The sequence below is a fragment of the Theropithecus gelada genome, chromosome 14, assembly GCF_003255815.1.
Source record: "Theropithecus gelada isolate Dixy chromosome 14, Tgel_1.0, whole genome shotgun sequence".
NCBI classification, from domain to species: Eukaryota; Metazoa; Chordata; class Mammalia; order Primates; family Cercopithecidae; genus Theropithecus; species Theropithecus gelada.
Window position 1 is genome coordinate 110,811,110 of NC_037682.1, and position 16,770 is coordinate 110,827,879.

General features: G+C 40.7%; 1 protein-coding gene across 1 annotated transcript in view; it reads left to right on the top strand.

Moving 5' to 3' along the window:
* CBL (Cbl proto-oncogene) overlaps positions 1–16,770 on the top strand; it is a 106,909-nt gene that overhangs the window by 68,174 nt on the left and 21,965 nt on the right. The window contains exons 3-11 of the mRNA XM_025355619.1: positions 1,575–1,721; positions 3,701–3,857; positions 4,659–4,780; positions 5,811–5,948; positions 7,851–7,938; positions 8,285–8,416; positions 8,628–8,831; positions 15,170–15,301; positions 15,390–15,767. Coding sequence (XP_025211404.1) covers positions 1,575–1,721; positions 3,701–3,857; positions 4,659–4,780; positions 5,811–5,948; positions 7,851–7,938; positions 8,285–8,416; positions 8,628–8,831; positions 15,170–15,301; positions 15,390–15,767 — 1,498 coding nt within the window. The remainder of the gene's footprint in view (positions 1–1,574; positions 1,722–3,700; positions 3,858–4,658; positions 4,781–5,810; positions 5,949–7,850; positions 7,939–8,284; positions 8,417–8,627; positions 8,832–15,169; positions 15,302–15,389; positions 15,768–16,770) is intronic.

Below are 16,770 nucleotides of genomic sequence, written 5' to 3' on the forward strand. Positions count from 1 at the left end.
CCGGCTAATTTTTGTATTTTTAGTAGAAATGGCCAGGCTAGTCTCAAACTCCTGACCTCAGGTGATCCACCTGCCTCGACTTCCCAAAATTTTGGGATTGCAGGCGTGAACCACCGCACCTGGCCAAAAAAAGATTTCAATAGCATTTTTCGAACAAGTCATGGATATAGAGACTTGTATAATTTGGTGCTGCATTTTATCCACGAAGGACAAAGATAGCACTGATGGTGACCTTCCAGTATAGCATTAAGAAAAATCTATTCCTAGTAGAGGATTGTTAGGCAATCAGTAATTGATCACGATTTGCCTTGAATTTTTATAGTACATTTGTATAACAAGAATAAACTTTTGAGTACATAAATACAAATTATTGGGACAAGGAAAAATAGACACATGTATTCAGTAGCTTGTTTAGTGTAATAGTATCTATATCATGTGTATCCTGTTTTTTTTTTTTTTTTTTTGAGATGGAGTCTCGCTCTGTCACCCAGGCTGGAGGGCAGTGACACAATGTCAGCTCACTGCAACCTCTACCTCCCGGGTTCAAGGGATTCTCCTGCCTCAGCCCTCCCAAGTAGCTGAGGTTATAGGCACACACCACCATGCCCAGCTAATTTTTGTATTTTTTAGTAGAGACAGGGTTTCACCATGTTTGCCAGGCTGCTCTTGAACTCCTGACTGCAAGTGATCCGCCTGCCTCAGCCTCCTGTAGTGCTGGGATTACAGGCGTGAGGCACCACTCCTGGCCTGTGTGACATCTTTATAATCATATCCATTAAACAGGTTGTGAGAACAGAATTAACTAATTGTTAACAGTAGCATATGCACTACGTAGAAATTTTTGTGTGGTTTGGATGTTAGCATCTCATTTTTGGTAAAGGAAGAGGAGTTTGGGTAAAATTTATCTCTTTAAGGTCTGATTTAGTGAAAGGAGACATTTATTAGGTCTGGATACTTAAAAAGTTCTTTTTATTAAGACTATCTTTTATTTAGATATGTTATATGATGATAAATATACTTGATAAATACACCTGCAAAGCAGGAAATAATACATTGGTTTCCTATCATTTTTTTCTTTTGTGATAGAGTGATTATTATTTGTTGAATTCTCTTACCTGTCATCCTTAAAAAGTGAATTTGTCCATGTTCATGCTTAGCTATTAAGCTTTATTAATTCAAGATTAGAGCTTTAAAATATATGACTAAATTTTTTCTCTTGTTTACTTCGTATCTGTTTGAATGGAGGAGATAAAAGTGGAGACAGTGAATGCAACAGTATTTCTTCCATTGTATTTGTATCTTTCGTATGATCTTAGAACAAAAAGTTTCTAAAACCCTTCTTTAAACAAAGACAACAATATCACTGAATATGTAAAAATATTCTCAACGGCGCATTTCTTTTCTCTACTTTTTTATATCCTTGAATAATACTGGCCAGAAAGAATATTTGAAGAGGTTCTTTCTAAATGTATTTTGATATTCATGTTAATTATACATCTTGTATGGTGAATTTGGTGCATTTAAAATAAAAATAATTTTTTGTGTTTAATTATTGCACTTCTGATCATTTGTAGGCGAAACCTAACCAAACTGTCCCTCATCTTCAGCCACATGCTGGCAGAGCTAAAAGGAATCTTTCCAAGTGGACTCTTTCAAGGAGACACATTTCGGATTACTAAAGCAGATGCTGCAGAATTTTGGAGAAAAGCTTTTGGGGAAAAGTAAGTCTCAATAATGAATTTGAACTATGAATAAAGCTTATGAGTTTTTCCTTTACTTTTTTACTATTGAAATATTTAACATTCAGGAACTCTCTGAGAAACTATATGTGTACGTATTTCCTAGCTGTGGTTAAATATTTGGTTAAGTTTTGCCCTGTTCATTTTTTTTTTTTAAGAAATAGTTTTGCAGATTAAGCTCTTTGAATGCTCTTCCCTTTCTCTCCACAGCCATTGTGCACTTTTTTTTTTTTTTTGGATATGGAATCTTGCTCTGTCACCCAGGCTGGAGTACAGTGGTGCGATCTCCACTCACTGCAAACTCTGCCTCCTGGGTTCACGCCATTCTCCTGCTTCAGCCTCCCAAGTAGCTGGGACTACAGGCGCCCGCCATGCCCAGCTAATTTTTTGCATTTTTAGTAGAGAGTTTCACCGTGTTAGCCAGGATGGTCTTGATCTTCTGACCTCGTGATCCGCCCACCTTGGCCTCCCAAAGTGCTGGGATTATAGGCGTGAGCCACCGCACCCAGCCCCGTTCTGCCCTTAATGGACATATATATTTCACATTATTTGCTATCAGCAGTGAACAATATCTAAGTTGTCTTCATATGCAAGAAATTGTCTTTATTTACATACATAGGAGTGGAATTACTAAGTCTTGGGGTTTTACTTCTTTTGCTTTGCTAAGTATTGTCTAATTTCTTTCCAAAATGGTTGTACCAGTTCATATTTTACAGTAGCCCCATAATTTAGCTAACGCTGGTGATGTGAATTAGTGTAATATTTTGCTTTATATTCCTTGATGAGAAGGGAGATTGAGCTTCTTCTTACCTTTATGACCAGTTGAGATTCTTATTCTGACTTGCCTGTTCCTATTTCTGATTTGCCCATTTTCTTATTGAGTGGTTTATCTTTTTCTTATTATAGGTTACTAGTTCTTTGTTAAATACTTACATTACAAGTATCTTCTCCTAGGCTGTGGCTTACCTTTTCCATTTTGCTGTATTGTCTATATGTATTATGTAGGTTGATTTATGAGTCAAGCTTGTTTTTAAGTATAAATATAAATATTCTGGTTTTTGTTGTGTTATTTTTTTTTCTTTTTTGAGACAGGATGTCACTCTGTTGCCCAGTCTGGTGTGCAGTGGTACAATCAATCATAGCTCATTGCAACCTTGAACTCTTGGACTCAAGCAGTTCTCCCAAGTAGCTGGGACTACATGTGTGTGCTGCCAGTCCCAGCTAATTTACAGAGACAGGATTTTGCTGTGTTATCTAGGCTGGTCTTGAGCTTCTGGCCTCAAATAATCCTTCCCCCTGGCCTCTCAGAGTACTAGGATTACAAGCATGAGCCACCGTGCTAGGCCCAAGTTTCTCTTTAATGGCTTTTATTTTTGGCCAGGCACAGGGGCTCACTCCTGTAGTCCCAGCATTTTAGGAGGCCAAGACAGGAGGATTGCTTGAGGCCAGAAGTTTGAGACTACCACCCTGGATGACATTACAAGACCCCTCTTTATTTGTAGATTATTTTTTCTTTTTCTTTTCTTTTTTTTGCAACATGGTTTCACTCTGTTGCCCAGGCTGTAGTGCAGTGGCCTGATCTTGCCTCATTTGCAACCTCCGCCTCCAAAGTTCAAGAGATTTTCCCACCTCAGCCTCCAGAGTAGCTGGAACTAATTAATTAGTCCGGCTAATTTTGTTTGTTTGTTTTTGTGGAGACAAGGTTTCACCGTATTGCCCAGGCTGGGCTCAAGCAATCTGCCCACTCTGGCCTCCCAAAGTGCTGGGCCTCCTGAAGGCATGTGCCGCAGTGCCCGGCCCCCTTCTTTCTATATTAAAGAAGCTGACCTGTATTTTGAATTAAGAGGATTGAAATTAGTATTGAGAACTTAATGTGGCTCTCTTTCCTTTGCTTGATTATGGCGATGCCCGGAATTATCTCTGTTATTTCACTTTGTGTCTCCTCTCCACCCCCATCCCAGGACAATAGTCCCTTGGAAGAGCTTTCGACAGGCTCTACATGAAGTGCATCCCATCAGTTCTGGGCTGGAGGCCATGGCTCTGAAATCCACTATTGATCTGACCTGCAATGATTATATTTCAGTTTTTGAATTTGACATCTTTACCCGACTCTTTCAGGTAGGATACTAAAAAAGTTGACTAAACTGGTTACTGCTACTTTTCTGAAGACAAAACTTAAAAAAAAAAAAAAAAAAAATTGGGGTTTTTGTCTGTGTGAAAGTATTTAATTCATTTTAGGAACTATGCCAAAAAAAGATTAAAACTACCTCGTATTAAAAATATATGTGTGTATGTATAGTGAAAATGACAGCTATACCACCTGCTTTCTTCTCTTCACATCTTTCCTTGTTATTGAATATTCTTCTTTTTATCATTTTAATATTTGTAAAATGGCCAGAATATGGATATATTAGTTTTCTGATACTGGATATTTGTGTATGTTTGCAACTTTTTCTCCTGTTTTATCAAAATTGACTGTTAATATTGAGATGTTTAGATACTTCAAAAACAACTCCTTTCTTTTTCTCTAAAAATAATGCTTTTTCTGGTGTTGTCTATGCCAATTTGCATACACATTTATTTGAAACTTATTAGTTGCACCTGTAGGCCCTATCCTGGTTTTCAGTTTGTTGTTGTTCAACCCCACTACTGTTAATTAGAGCTGCTTTACAAATTCTAGAATTTTCATTTTGTATTAAGTTTCTCCCTATAAGCATATATTCTTTTCTTCATAGCTTTTCAGAGTTTTTAATCTCCCAGACACGTGTGTCTTCCCTCTGAGTGATGGTATAATTAAAAATTTCTGACAATGAATTAAGAGTTGGTGGTGGTGTTTTTTTTGTTTGTTTATTTCTCATTGCCCTCTGAGTTGGTTGTACGTCTGATCTGAATAGTCTGTGATTGATCTCGTTTCTTTAGCCCTGGTCCTCTTTGCTCAGGAATTGGAACAGCCTTGCCGTAACTCATCCTGGCTACATGGCTTTTTTGACGTATGACGAAGTGAAAGCTCGGCTCCAGAAATTCATTCACAAACCTGGCAGGTCAGTGCAATGAAGCAAAAAGGTTTATTCTTCTGAATTTTGTTATCTTGAGACTTCTGCTAGTATAGAAGAAACATGGCCTTTATTAGTTTCACAATAGCCAAGATTCTGCAATAGGATTGATACCTCTTTATCAGATGTATTGACTTAATTCAGATCCTATAATTTGATAAATGTTTTCAGGCCACTTAAGAATTGAGTTTATGGCCGGGCACAGTGGCTCACACCTGTAATCCCAGCACTTTGGGAGGCCGAGGCGGGCGGATCACGAGATCAGGAGTTTGAGACCGCCTGGCCAATGTGGTAAAAACCCTGTCTCTACTAAAAATACAAAAATTATCCAGGCGTGGTGCAGGTGCCTGTAATCCCAGCTACTCAGGAGGCTGAGGCAGGAGAATCACTTGAACCTGGGAAGTAGAGGTTGCAGTGAGCCGAGATCATGCCATTGTACTCTAGCCTAGGCAACAAGAGTGGAACCCCGTCTCAAAACCAACACAAACAAAAAAGAATTGCGTTTATGTGTTGTTTGCTTCTGGTGTGGAGTCATGGAGGAAGTTACTCTCTTTTTAAAAATATTTTCTTTCTTTTTACTCGTCACTGACTTGAAGCTAAGGAGAAGTGTTATTCTTGCCTTGGTGTGGTGGCTCATGCCTGTAATCCCAGCACTTGGGGAGGCCAAGTTGGGCAGATACTTGAAATCAGGAGTTCAAGACTGGCCTGGCCAACATGGTGAAACCCCATCTCTTCTAAAAATACAAAAATTAGCCAGGCATGGTGGCACATGCTGTAGTCCCAGCTACTCGGGAGGCTGAGGCAGGAGAATCACTTGAACTCAGGAGGTGGAGGCTGCAGTGAGCCGAGATCATGCCATTGCACTCCAGCCTGGATGACAGAGCCAGACTCTGTCTTTAAAAAAAAAAAAAAAAAAGTTATTCTTGACGGTCCTTTTGATTTTTGTCTGTATCTTGCCTTGCCTTCCACCCTAATACCAGCATAATCTACTAAAGCTTCTGTTTGTCTCTGTTCATAGTTACATCTTCCGGCTGAGCTGTACTCGTCTGGGTCAGTGGGCTATTGGGTATGTTACTGCTGATGGGAACATTCTCCAGACAATCCCTCACAATAAACCTCTCTTCCAAGCACTGATTGATGGCTTCCGGGAAGGCTTGTGAGTACCTACTGCATACCATCTGTTAGAGTCTAGGAACTTAGGGGCTGTAAAACCTCATCATTAATGACTTTATTCCAGGTTTCTTAAACTATAGACTAAGATTCAGGAAAATATTAACAGATGATACTGATTTGACCTTCAGGTCCTGGAAGACTTGTTTTTCTTTTTTAGGGATTCCATGAGTGAAATTATTCTCTACCGCTTCAGTTATTACCATAAATAAACTTCATCTTTTTTTCTTTTTTTCCAAATGTTAACTTATTTTCAAGCCTGTTTTGGGTTTTAAAATATACCAATTAGCAGGAAATTTGACCAGTTATTTAGTTGGCATTCAAGTGATTCAATGTTCCTAATGGCCATAGGCCTCGGTGGCCTTCATCTGCTTTCATCCTCACTTCATTTTTGTTCAGCAACATTTCTTCAGGCCTTGGACTTTTGCAACCTATGCTGCTATTTATAACTAAGTCCTTATTTATTCCAGAATTGCTATTCCTTTGAGAATTCAAATTGATTATCAGTTGGTAAACACTTAAAAATACTAACAGTTGACCAGGTGGTAGAAAACTAGCTTGTGTTTTAAAGTGATTAGGAAAATACATTTTGTATTATATATTATCTTTTACTTATGATAGCATTGGGTCTGAAAGAAGTGCTGTCCCGGCCGGGCGCGGTGGCTCAAGCCTGTAATCCCAGCACTTTGGGAGGCCGAGACGGGCGGATCACGAGGTCAGGAGATCGAGACCATCCTGGCTAACACGGTGAAACCCCGTCTCTACTAAAAACACAAAAAATTAGCCGGGCGTGGTGGCGGGCGCCTGTAGTCCCAGCTACTCGGGAGGCTGAGGCAGGAGAATGGCATGAACCCGGGAGGCGGAGCTTGCAGTGAGCTGAGATCCGGCCACTGCACTCTAGCCTGGGCGACAGAGCGAGACTCCGTCTCAAAAAAAAAAAAAAAAAGAAGTGCTGTCCCAAATGTCAGAACAGTTTGATGCTAGAAACTGGATCTCCCTGGTAGATGATCTCAGTGGCTTAATTTGCATCTTGTTACATTGCTTTTAAATTAGTGTCTCTCATTTTCTTAAACCTGTAAATAAAGGTATTTCAGGTCCTTGATCAAAAGCAAATGCAGTTTAAATTAAGAATTTAGGCTGGGCTCAGTGGCTCACACCTGTGATCCCAGCAGCTTGGGAGGCTGAGACGGGCGGATCACCTGAGGTCAGGAGTTCAACACCAGCCTGGCCAACATGGCAAAACCCTGTCTCTATTAAAAGTACAAAAAATTAGCCGGACATGGTGGCAAGTGCCTGTAATCGCAGCTACTTGGGAGGCTGAGGCAGGAGAATCACTTGAACCCGGGAGGTGGAGGTTGCAGTGAACCAAGATCACTCACTGCAACCTCAGAAAAAATAAAAAAAATCTGTCTCTAAAAAAAAAAAAAAAAAAAAAAGAATTTCTGTATGGTGGCCATCCAATGATTAAAAATTGGTTGGTAAACTGTGACCCATGGGCTACCTGTTTGTTCCCCGTGTAAGCCAAGATAGTTTTTCCTAAGAGTCATTTTGAAAAAAACAATCAGAGAAGAATATGTGACCCAGACTAATGTGGCCTACAAATCCTAAATGATTTTCTGTCTGGCTCTTTACAGAAAAGCTTTGCTAACCAACCCCTTGATTAAAAGATAGAACCTATGGCATTGTTACCTGGAGAAGGAGAATATCTTTGTTTTTGGAGAATATCTTTTAACTGTTCTGTTATTTTTTTTTTTGAAGTAAGATTTATCTTTATACTTACACCAAGTTGCCCTTTTAGATTGGAGGAACTCCCAGATACCATTTGTCTATATTAGCAAGCACTGGTAAATTGGCTTCAATAAAACCCAAGATTGGTTACTCTTTACAGCTATTTGTTTCCTGATGGACGAAATCAGAATCCTGATCTGACTGGCTTATGTGAACCAACTCCCCAAGACCATATCAAAGTGACCCAGGTGAGTTTTGTTTTACATTATAACCATATCACTGAACACAAACTTTAGTATAGTCTTTATAGAACTGATGGCATAATTGAATTGATTGGAACACCATTGACTAGATTAGTGAATTTAAACTGTTGACTAGATTAGTGAATTTGTGTGTATGTGGTTTCACTTTAAACCCTGGAGCTTAAAATAGGACCCAGACTAGATGCTTTCTGGTTTAATGGGAGAAAATAAACCACTGTTGTGACATTTTTATATAAGCAAAATTTGTATAGGAAGCAAGTCTTCACTTTTTCTGTTGTTAACATTTATGATTGCAGTTATTCAACTAATAGTCTCTTAATTTTTCTTAAAGGAACAATATGAATTATACTGTGAGATGGGCTCCACATTCCAGCTGTGTAAAATATGTGCTGAAAATGATAAGGATGTAAAGATTGAGCCCTGTGGACACCTCATGTGCACATCCTGTCTTACATCCTGGCAGGTATGGATCTAAACAGTGACTTTCTTCAGCTATGTAATCACCTTGGAGAATTCGGTATTATATAGCCTTTACTGATATAAGGGGTGGTCTGGCTTTGGGGTTAGGTTTAAACTTTTACTTTCTTTTAATCTCTAGGAAATGTATTTTCTAGCAGATTAATATTTTAAATATTTTCAGATGCATCTTTTACTATCTCTTGCTTCTTCTGCAGGAATCAGAAGGTCAGGGCTGTCCTTTCTGCCGATGTGAAATTAAAGGTACTGAACCCATCGTGGTAGATCCATTTGATCCTAGAGGGAGTGGCAGCCTGTTGAGGCAAGGAGCAGAGGGAGCTCCCTCCCCAAATTATGATGATGATGACGATGAACGAGCTGATGATACTCTCTTCATGATGAAGGAATTGGCTGGTGCCAAGGTAAGACAGCAGTTTAGGAGACTGGCTAAATCCATTATGAGTTTATGTTCTAAAGCCGTAAAACACTTAATGATATGCAAACTACAATGATAGGTAGTATTAATAGCTGATATTTATTGAGCATTTACTATATGACAGATACTATGTTAAGCACTTTACTTGTTTTTTACTTATATAATCTTTACTACAACCCCATGAGTACATACTACTATTACCCTCATTTAACAGATTAAGAAACTGAGGCACAAAGAGGTTAAGGAATTTGCCGAAGATCACACACTGCAACCTCAGAAAAAATTAAAAAAAAATTATTTTTATTTTTATTCAAGCTAGTAGGTTGAAGCATCTGTGAGCTGCATCTGTAACCAGGCATTCCAGCTTAAGGCCCATGCTGTCTGTATTTTAGTACTAAGATCCGAAGTTTAGGACTAAGATCCGAAGTTTTAGGACTAAGATCCTAAGATCACACAGCTAGTAGGTTGAAGCATCTGTGAGCTGCATCTGTGACCAGGCATTCCAGCTTAAGGCCCAATACTGTCTGTATTTTAGGACTAAGACTTTATTCATATCCCCTGGTGGAGAATATGATGGAGAAATAAAAGAACTGGATCCTCTTTTGCTAATGCAACTAGAATAAGTTCGGTTCCCTTTTTTTTTAGTGGAGTCTTGGCATTAGAAAGTTGGGGCTGGGCATGCCTATAGCTCATGCCTATAATCCCAGTACTTTGGGAGGCTGAGGCTGGAGGATCAGTTGAGCCCAGTTTGAGACCAGCCTTGGCAATATAGTGAGACCCTATCTCTACTCCCAACTCCAAAAAAAAAAAAAAAAAAAGCTGGGTATGGTGTTGTGTACCTGTAGTTCTGACTACTATGGAGGCCAAAGCTGGAGGATCAGTTGAGCCCAGCAATTCGATGTAGCAAAACCCTATCTTCACCACCACTGCCCCGATGCCCCCCTAAAAAAAAATAGTTGGGCATGGTGGTGTTCGCCTGTAGTTCTAACTAGTCTGGAGACTGAGACAGGAGGATTGCTTGATCCCAGGAATTCAAGGTGGGAGTGAGTTGTGATTGTACCACTGCACTCTAGGCTGGGTGACATGGTGAGACCCTGTCTCATAAATAAAAAGCAATTGTATACTACGTGTAGCGTGACTTATTTCTGTAAAAAAATTTTTTTAAAAGGATATACATAGAAAAATTGGATGACTACATACCAAACTAATCACTGTTATTTCTGAGGATAGAAATTGAGAGCACTTAAATTCTGTGGAATATTTGAATTTTTTACAATTAATGCATGTTACTTTTTCAAAGTGTTTGTTGTGCTAGATGGTTGAGTGCTATATGGGATGAGAAATCTAAGACAAGGCTTTCAAGGAGCTAATAGTTTTATTTAGGAAGAAGACATATGTGCAGGTGAAACACTTTAGAGGAAGAAGTAAAGGAACACTCTTTCCCTAGCCATGTAGAAATGCAAACAGAAAAAAAACCAGCTTCATGTATTTTGTCATTTGGCCATTCCATAATTTATTTTGTCTTCCTTTTAATGGACATACATATTGTTTGCAGGCTTACATATATTGGCCAGCTTTTAAACAAGTCTGTCTAGGCTAGCAGTGGGATTGCTACATAAGGGCATGTGTATTTCAACTGTGATAGAGGGGAGGGTTATGATTAATGGAGGGGCTCATGGGAATATCACAGTGATAATGGTATTTTGTTTTTTAGCTGGATGATAAGTACATGGATGTTTTATTCCTTGTACTTTATAGTTCATTATATATTTTGTATGAATAAAATAATTTGAGTGAAAATATTTAACTTTTGGATAGTTATTAAAGCTTAGCCCCTTTTTTTGGTCCTGAAATCACTCTTGAAGGTATGGAAAAGAATGAGAATGCCTGTTTCTTCACATCCTGGTAGATGTTGTTTGTTGTTTTATTTTGATTTGTTTTTAATATAATGAATCTACTTATAGTTGGTGAGGGCACATGGATTTTTTTTTAAGGTTTAAAAGAATTGCTAAAAAACTTACAAAAACATTGGTTCCCTGCCTCTGTCCCCTCCAGCACCTCTCTGTCCCCTCGTTCAGAGTTTTAATTCTTGAAACTGTTTACTACCTCTGTGTTTCTTAACCATATGCTTATGCTGCTTCTTCTGGATTCTTGATCTCTTCACCTCAGATATTGTGGGAGAGTGTTTAGGTCTCTTATCTCCCTCCTCTGTACTCCATATCCTCCCACTACAGTTATTTGAATTTGGCTTAGTACTCAGTGTTTACATGATTTCACTCCATACTCTGCCAAATAGCATACTATACAATAATTACTTTTGCTTTCTTATACAACTTTCTGCTTTTCCTGGTATAATTATTTTTATTTTTTAGTTTTCAGTTTGTACCTGTCACTACCAAATCATACCGTACTCTCAAACATCCTCTCAATATAGTTTCTGTGAAATAAAATCTGTTAGTATAGTAGTATGTGATATCGTGTACTGCTGCGTAGGAAATAGGAGTCATCTGTGTTCAGCTCCAGTCTGCTCCAGTTATTCTCTGTGCCATACTGCTTGTCACCCTGAGGTGTCCCCTCGCCATACTCATGGAACTTCATTGCCTCTCCTCTCTTGGAGTACCTTGGTTCCCGTGTTTTCCTCTTTTTTGCTTTACTTCTTTATGTCCTTAAAATGGCTTTCTGTGAAAGGGTGAGAGATAAACTTCTTGAGATCGTTGGTATCTTAAAAGGCCTTTATTCAACCCTCAAACGTAAATTGACTAGTTACAGAATTCTAGGTTGATAAATATTCTCCTCTAAATTGTTAAGACTTCACTGACTTCTAGCTTCTAATGTATTTGTACTTTTCAGTGCTTCCTTTCCCTCTGTCACCAAAAGCCCCCTTTTTTTTTTTTTTTTTGAGATGGAATCTTGCTCTGTGGCCCAGGTTGGAGTGCAGTGGCGCAGTCTCAGCTCACTGCAACCTCCACCTCCTGGGTTCACGCCATTCTCCTGCCTCGGCCTCCTGAGTAGCTGGGACTACAGGCGCCTGCCACCACGCTCGGCTAATTTTTTTTTTTTTTAAGTAGAAACAGGGTTTCACCGTATTAGCCAGGATGGTCTTGATCTTCTGAACTCATGATCCGCACACCTCGGCCTCCCAAAGTGCTGGGATTACAGGTGTGAGCCACCACACCTGGCCCACCAGAAGCTTTTAAGATATTTTCCTCATCCTTGATTTGATGAAAAATGTAAGGGTATTTTTGGTTTGTTTGTTGTGGGTTTCTTTTCCTTAATTGAGCTGGGTATGTAATAAACCCTTTCTATTTGGCTGTTTATGTCCTTTAAGTCTTTAAGTCTTGGAAATGTTCATATTTCTCTGATCATTTGTTTTCCATTTATAAATTTATAAAGGTTCTACCTTTTCTGGAACCTTATATGCTGTGATAAAAGAATATTGCGGCCGGGTGCGGTGCTTCACGCCTGTAATCCCAGGACTTTGGGAGGCCAAAGCGGTCAGATCACCTGAGATCAGAAGTTCCATACCAGCCTGGCCAATATGGTGAAACCCTGTCTCTACTAAAAATACAAAATTTAGCCGGGCATGGTGGCACATGCCTATAATCCCTGTTACTTGGGAGGCTGAGGCCGGAGAATGGCTTGAACCTGGGAGGCAGTGGTTGCAGTGAGCCGAGATTGCGCCATTGCACTCCATCCTGGGCAACGAGTGAGACTCCATCTCAGAAAAAAAAAAAAGAATATTGCAAGGATCCATTGTGATGTTGAGACATGAATTTAAAAATATGATTAGTTCAACCCTCTGTGCTTAAGGAATGAGAGAAAGATCGATGAGAGGGCCTTCCAGAATGGGGAAAGGATTTGAAGAATCATACCGAAGTCGAAATAATCATAGCATGTGCAGGAAACACTGAGGAGATAAGCCTGAATAGAGCAGCCTTGACACTTGTTAGGGAGTTGTGGGAAATACCTTTGGTTGCAGAGACCAGATTAGAAAGCCCGGCAGGAGGGTGAGATTTTGTAACAGGGCAAATTGGGAGTTACTGGTGGTTTTTGAGTTGGTGAGTGTTTAAGAATGGCTAAGCTGATAGTGGTAAGCAGAAGGATGTGGTGAGATAAACTACAAGTTGGGAAGTTCACTATGTTGTTGAATAAATCACGTCAAGACGCGGTGGCTCACGCCTGTAATCCCAGCACTTTGGGAGGCCAAGGCAAGGAGGATCACTTTAGCCCAGAGGTTTGAGACCACCCTGGGCAACATGACAAGACCCTGTCTACCTGTGCTTCCCAACCCCCCCGCACCCCCAAAAAAAGCAACGTGTGGTGGTGCACACCTTGTCCCAGCTACTTGAGAGGCTGAGGCAGGAGGATGGCTTGGTAGCCCAGGAGGTCAAGGCTGCAGTGCACCATGTTTGTGCCACTGCAGTCCAGCCTGGGCGATAGAGCAAGACCCTGTCTCCCATAAATAAATAAGATCTGAGGTTGCTAAGTAGAATGAAATGAAATATACAGATATGAGAATCTTTTAGGGAAAAATCAGCAGGATATAGCAACTGACAAAATAATTATGATGAAGTGAGAGGAGGCTTGACTTTGACTTTTGTCATTGAGCTGTTTAGTTGCTCATGCTGCATTGTCAGCTGATTGGGAGCCCGTTATCTTAAGCATGTGGATAAAGCAAAGAGCTAAAGATGAGAGCTTTCTTTTCTGTCATCTACCACCCAACACTAATAACAGGACTAAGTATGGGCATGGCTGTTCCTCTGTCAGTTGCTTTCCTGTTAGGGAATTTAAATGCAGAGTAGCCTTTTTTTTTTTTTAATGAATTACTGTATATCTCTTGACCGCTTACTTTGGCAAGCTTATCAGCTATTCCTAAGCCTGCTGTAGGCAGGGAAATGGAAGAGATTATATATGTGTTCTTTCTTCTAATTTGGTACCTCATTTTTTAGAGCTCAAATTGACAGAAAATATTAATCCCTTTTAATTCTTGAATTGAAATAATTTATTTCTTTTTTTTTTTTTTTTACTTTTTTTTGAGACGGAGTCTCGCTGTGCTCCCAGGCTGGAGTGCAGTGGCCTGATCTCGGCTCACTGCAAGCTCCGCCTCCCGGGTTCACGCCATTCTCCCGCCTCAGCCTCCCAAGTAGCTGAGACTACAGGCGCCCGCCACCACGCCCGGCTAGTTTTTTGTATTTTTAGTAGAGACGGGGTTTCACTATGTTAGCCAGGATAGTCTCGATCTCCTGACCTCGTGATCCACCCGCCTCGGCCTCCCAAAGTGCTGGGATTACAGGCTTGAGCCACCGCGCCTGGCCGAAATAATTTATTTCTTTGGAAGAACTCAAGATACTTTTTAGTGATATTCTTGATCTTTTTTTTTTTTTTTTTTTACAAATTTCACCTTTAAAAATTTTTTTTAAGTTAAAAAAATTTTTTTAGAGGGATCTCTGATGTTGAACTCCTGGCCTCAAGCAATCCTCCTGCCTCCCAAAATGCTAGGATGACAGGTGTGAGCCGCTGTACCCACTCTTATCTTCTTTCTTATTTTAATAACCCATAGAAAATTCATCGTCATTGATCTGTTTCTTTGTTATGTTCCTTAAACATTGTTTTCCCAGGTACTTTGTTGAGAGGTTAATATCTGTACCCCGCCCTCCATACTTTTTTTTCTTTTGTGGAGACAGGTTCTTGCTCTGTTGCCCAGGCTAGAGTACAGTGGCATGATTATGGTTCACTGCAGTCTCAAACTCCTGGGCTCAAGCAGTCTTCCTGCTTTAGCCTCCCAAATAGCTGTGTGCCACCATGGCCCAGCTAATTTTTTATTTTATTTTTTGTAGAGACGGGGTCTCACTATGTTGCCCATACTGGTCTCGAACTCCCGCCTCCCAAAATGTTAGTATTACAGGTGTGGGCCGCCATGCATGGCCTGCCCCTTTCTTTTTCTACGGATTCCTATTTTTAATCTTGAAAAGATTTTTTTTCTTTCTCCAAAGGTGAGGGGGTAGAAAACTGTAGTAATTTTTAAAATTGTAAGCTAGGAAATTTTTTGTCGCCCTGTCCTTTCTAGATAGATTACCTGTAGCTTGCCATGGGTATGGTGTTTCTGTGATTGAGAGTGCCCTCTTATGGTGACACAAAAATTATTCAGGAAGTGCTAGAATATCTGGAAGTTTTTTAAGAGGGTGTGTGTGACCGTAAACCTAAGTCTGGCCCATTTGTAGTTGTAAGTGTTCCCATGGTATTTGCCATCCACAGCTTTAGGAGAGTTGAAAGATGCCATTTCCCCAAACGAGAGTAACCTGTTAAATTTTTTATGTACCCTAGGTGGAACGGCCGCCTTCTCCATTCTCCATGGCCCCACAAGCTTCCCTTCCCCCAGTGCCACCACGACTTGACCTTCTGCCGCAGCGAGTATGTGTTCCCTCAAGTGCTTCTGCTCTTGGAACTGCTTCTAAGGTAAAGCATTTTCCATTACTGCAGTTTTTGGATTCTTTGCTGTGTACTAGTGGGTTTTTATTGATTTGCTTTCACCGTGCTTCCACAGGCTGCTTCTGGCTCCCTTCATAAAGACAAACCATTGCCAGTACCTCCCACACTTCGAGATCTTCCACCACCACCGCCTCCAGACCGGCCATATTCTGTTGGAACAGAATCCCGACCTCAGAGACGCCCCTTGCCTTGTACACCAGGCGATTGTCCATCCAGAGACAAACTGCCACCTGTCCCCTCTAGCCGCCTTGGAGACTCATGGCTGCCCCGGCCGATCCCCAAAGTACCAGTATCTGCCCCAAGTTCCAGTGATCCCTGGACAGGAAGAGAATTAACCAACCGGCACTCACTTCCGTTTTCATTGCCCTCACAAATGGAGCCCAGACCAGATGTGCCTAGGCTCGGAAGCACGTTCAGTCTGGATACCTCCACGGTGAGTCTTAATTTTGAAACTATCTAACCTGTTAAGAAGTATGTGTGGACCAGGCACAGTGGTTCATGTCTGTAATCCCAGCCCTTTGGGAGGCCAAGGTGGGCGAATCACTTGAGCCAAGGATTTCGAGACCAGCCTGGCTGGGCAACATGGTGTTTTTGAAACCCTGTCTCTACAAAAATTACAAAAATTAGCTGGGCATGGTGGCACATGCCTGTAATTCCAGCTACTCGGGAGGCTGAGATGGGAATATTGCTTGGGCCCAGGAGGCCAGGGTTTCTGTGAGCCATGATTGTGCCACTGCACTCCAGTCTAGGCAACAGAGTGGGACCCTGTCTTGAAAAAAACGAAGAAAGAAAAGGAAATATGTGTGGATAGAAGTTTATGGGTTGAAATTTTGTGATAGGTTTTATCTGGAATTCAGAGATGCTATAACATAATTCCTACCCTCAAGAAGTGTGGCCGGGCGCGGTGGCTCACACCTGCAATCACAGCACTTTGGGAGGCCGAGGCAGGTGGATCATCTGAGGTCAGGAGTTCGAGAACAGCCTGGCTAACATGATGAAACCCCATCTCTACTAAAAATACAAAAAATTAGCTGGGCCTGGTGGCGGGTGTCTGTAATTCCAGCTACTCGGGAGGCTGAGGCAGGAGAATCGCTTGAACCTGGGAGGCAGAGGTTGCAGTGAGCTGAGATCATGCCACTGCACTCCAACCTGAGCAACAAGAGTGAAAGTTTGTCTCGGGAAAAAAAAAAAAAAGTGTGTATGTTCATAGACCAGATGAGGCAGTTTGTAAATATTGCAGCAAATGTCCTTTTATAAATGCCATTTGTAATCTAACTAGAAAACAGTTAAGTTTTAGAGAAATAAGAGGTTATTCCCAGGTAGGGCAATCATGAGGACTTTATAGAAGGAGTGGCATCTGAATCTGAAGTATTTCTTTGGAAAGTGGATACGGTTTTCAGATTGTTAACAGCCACAATGACAAACGCTTAAGGTGT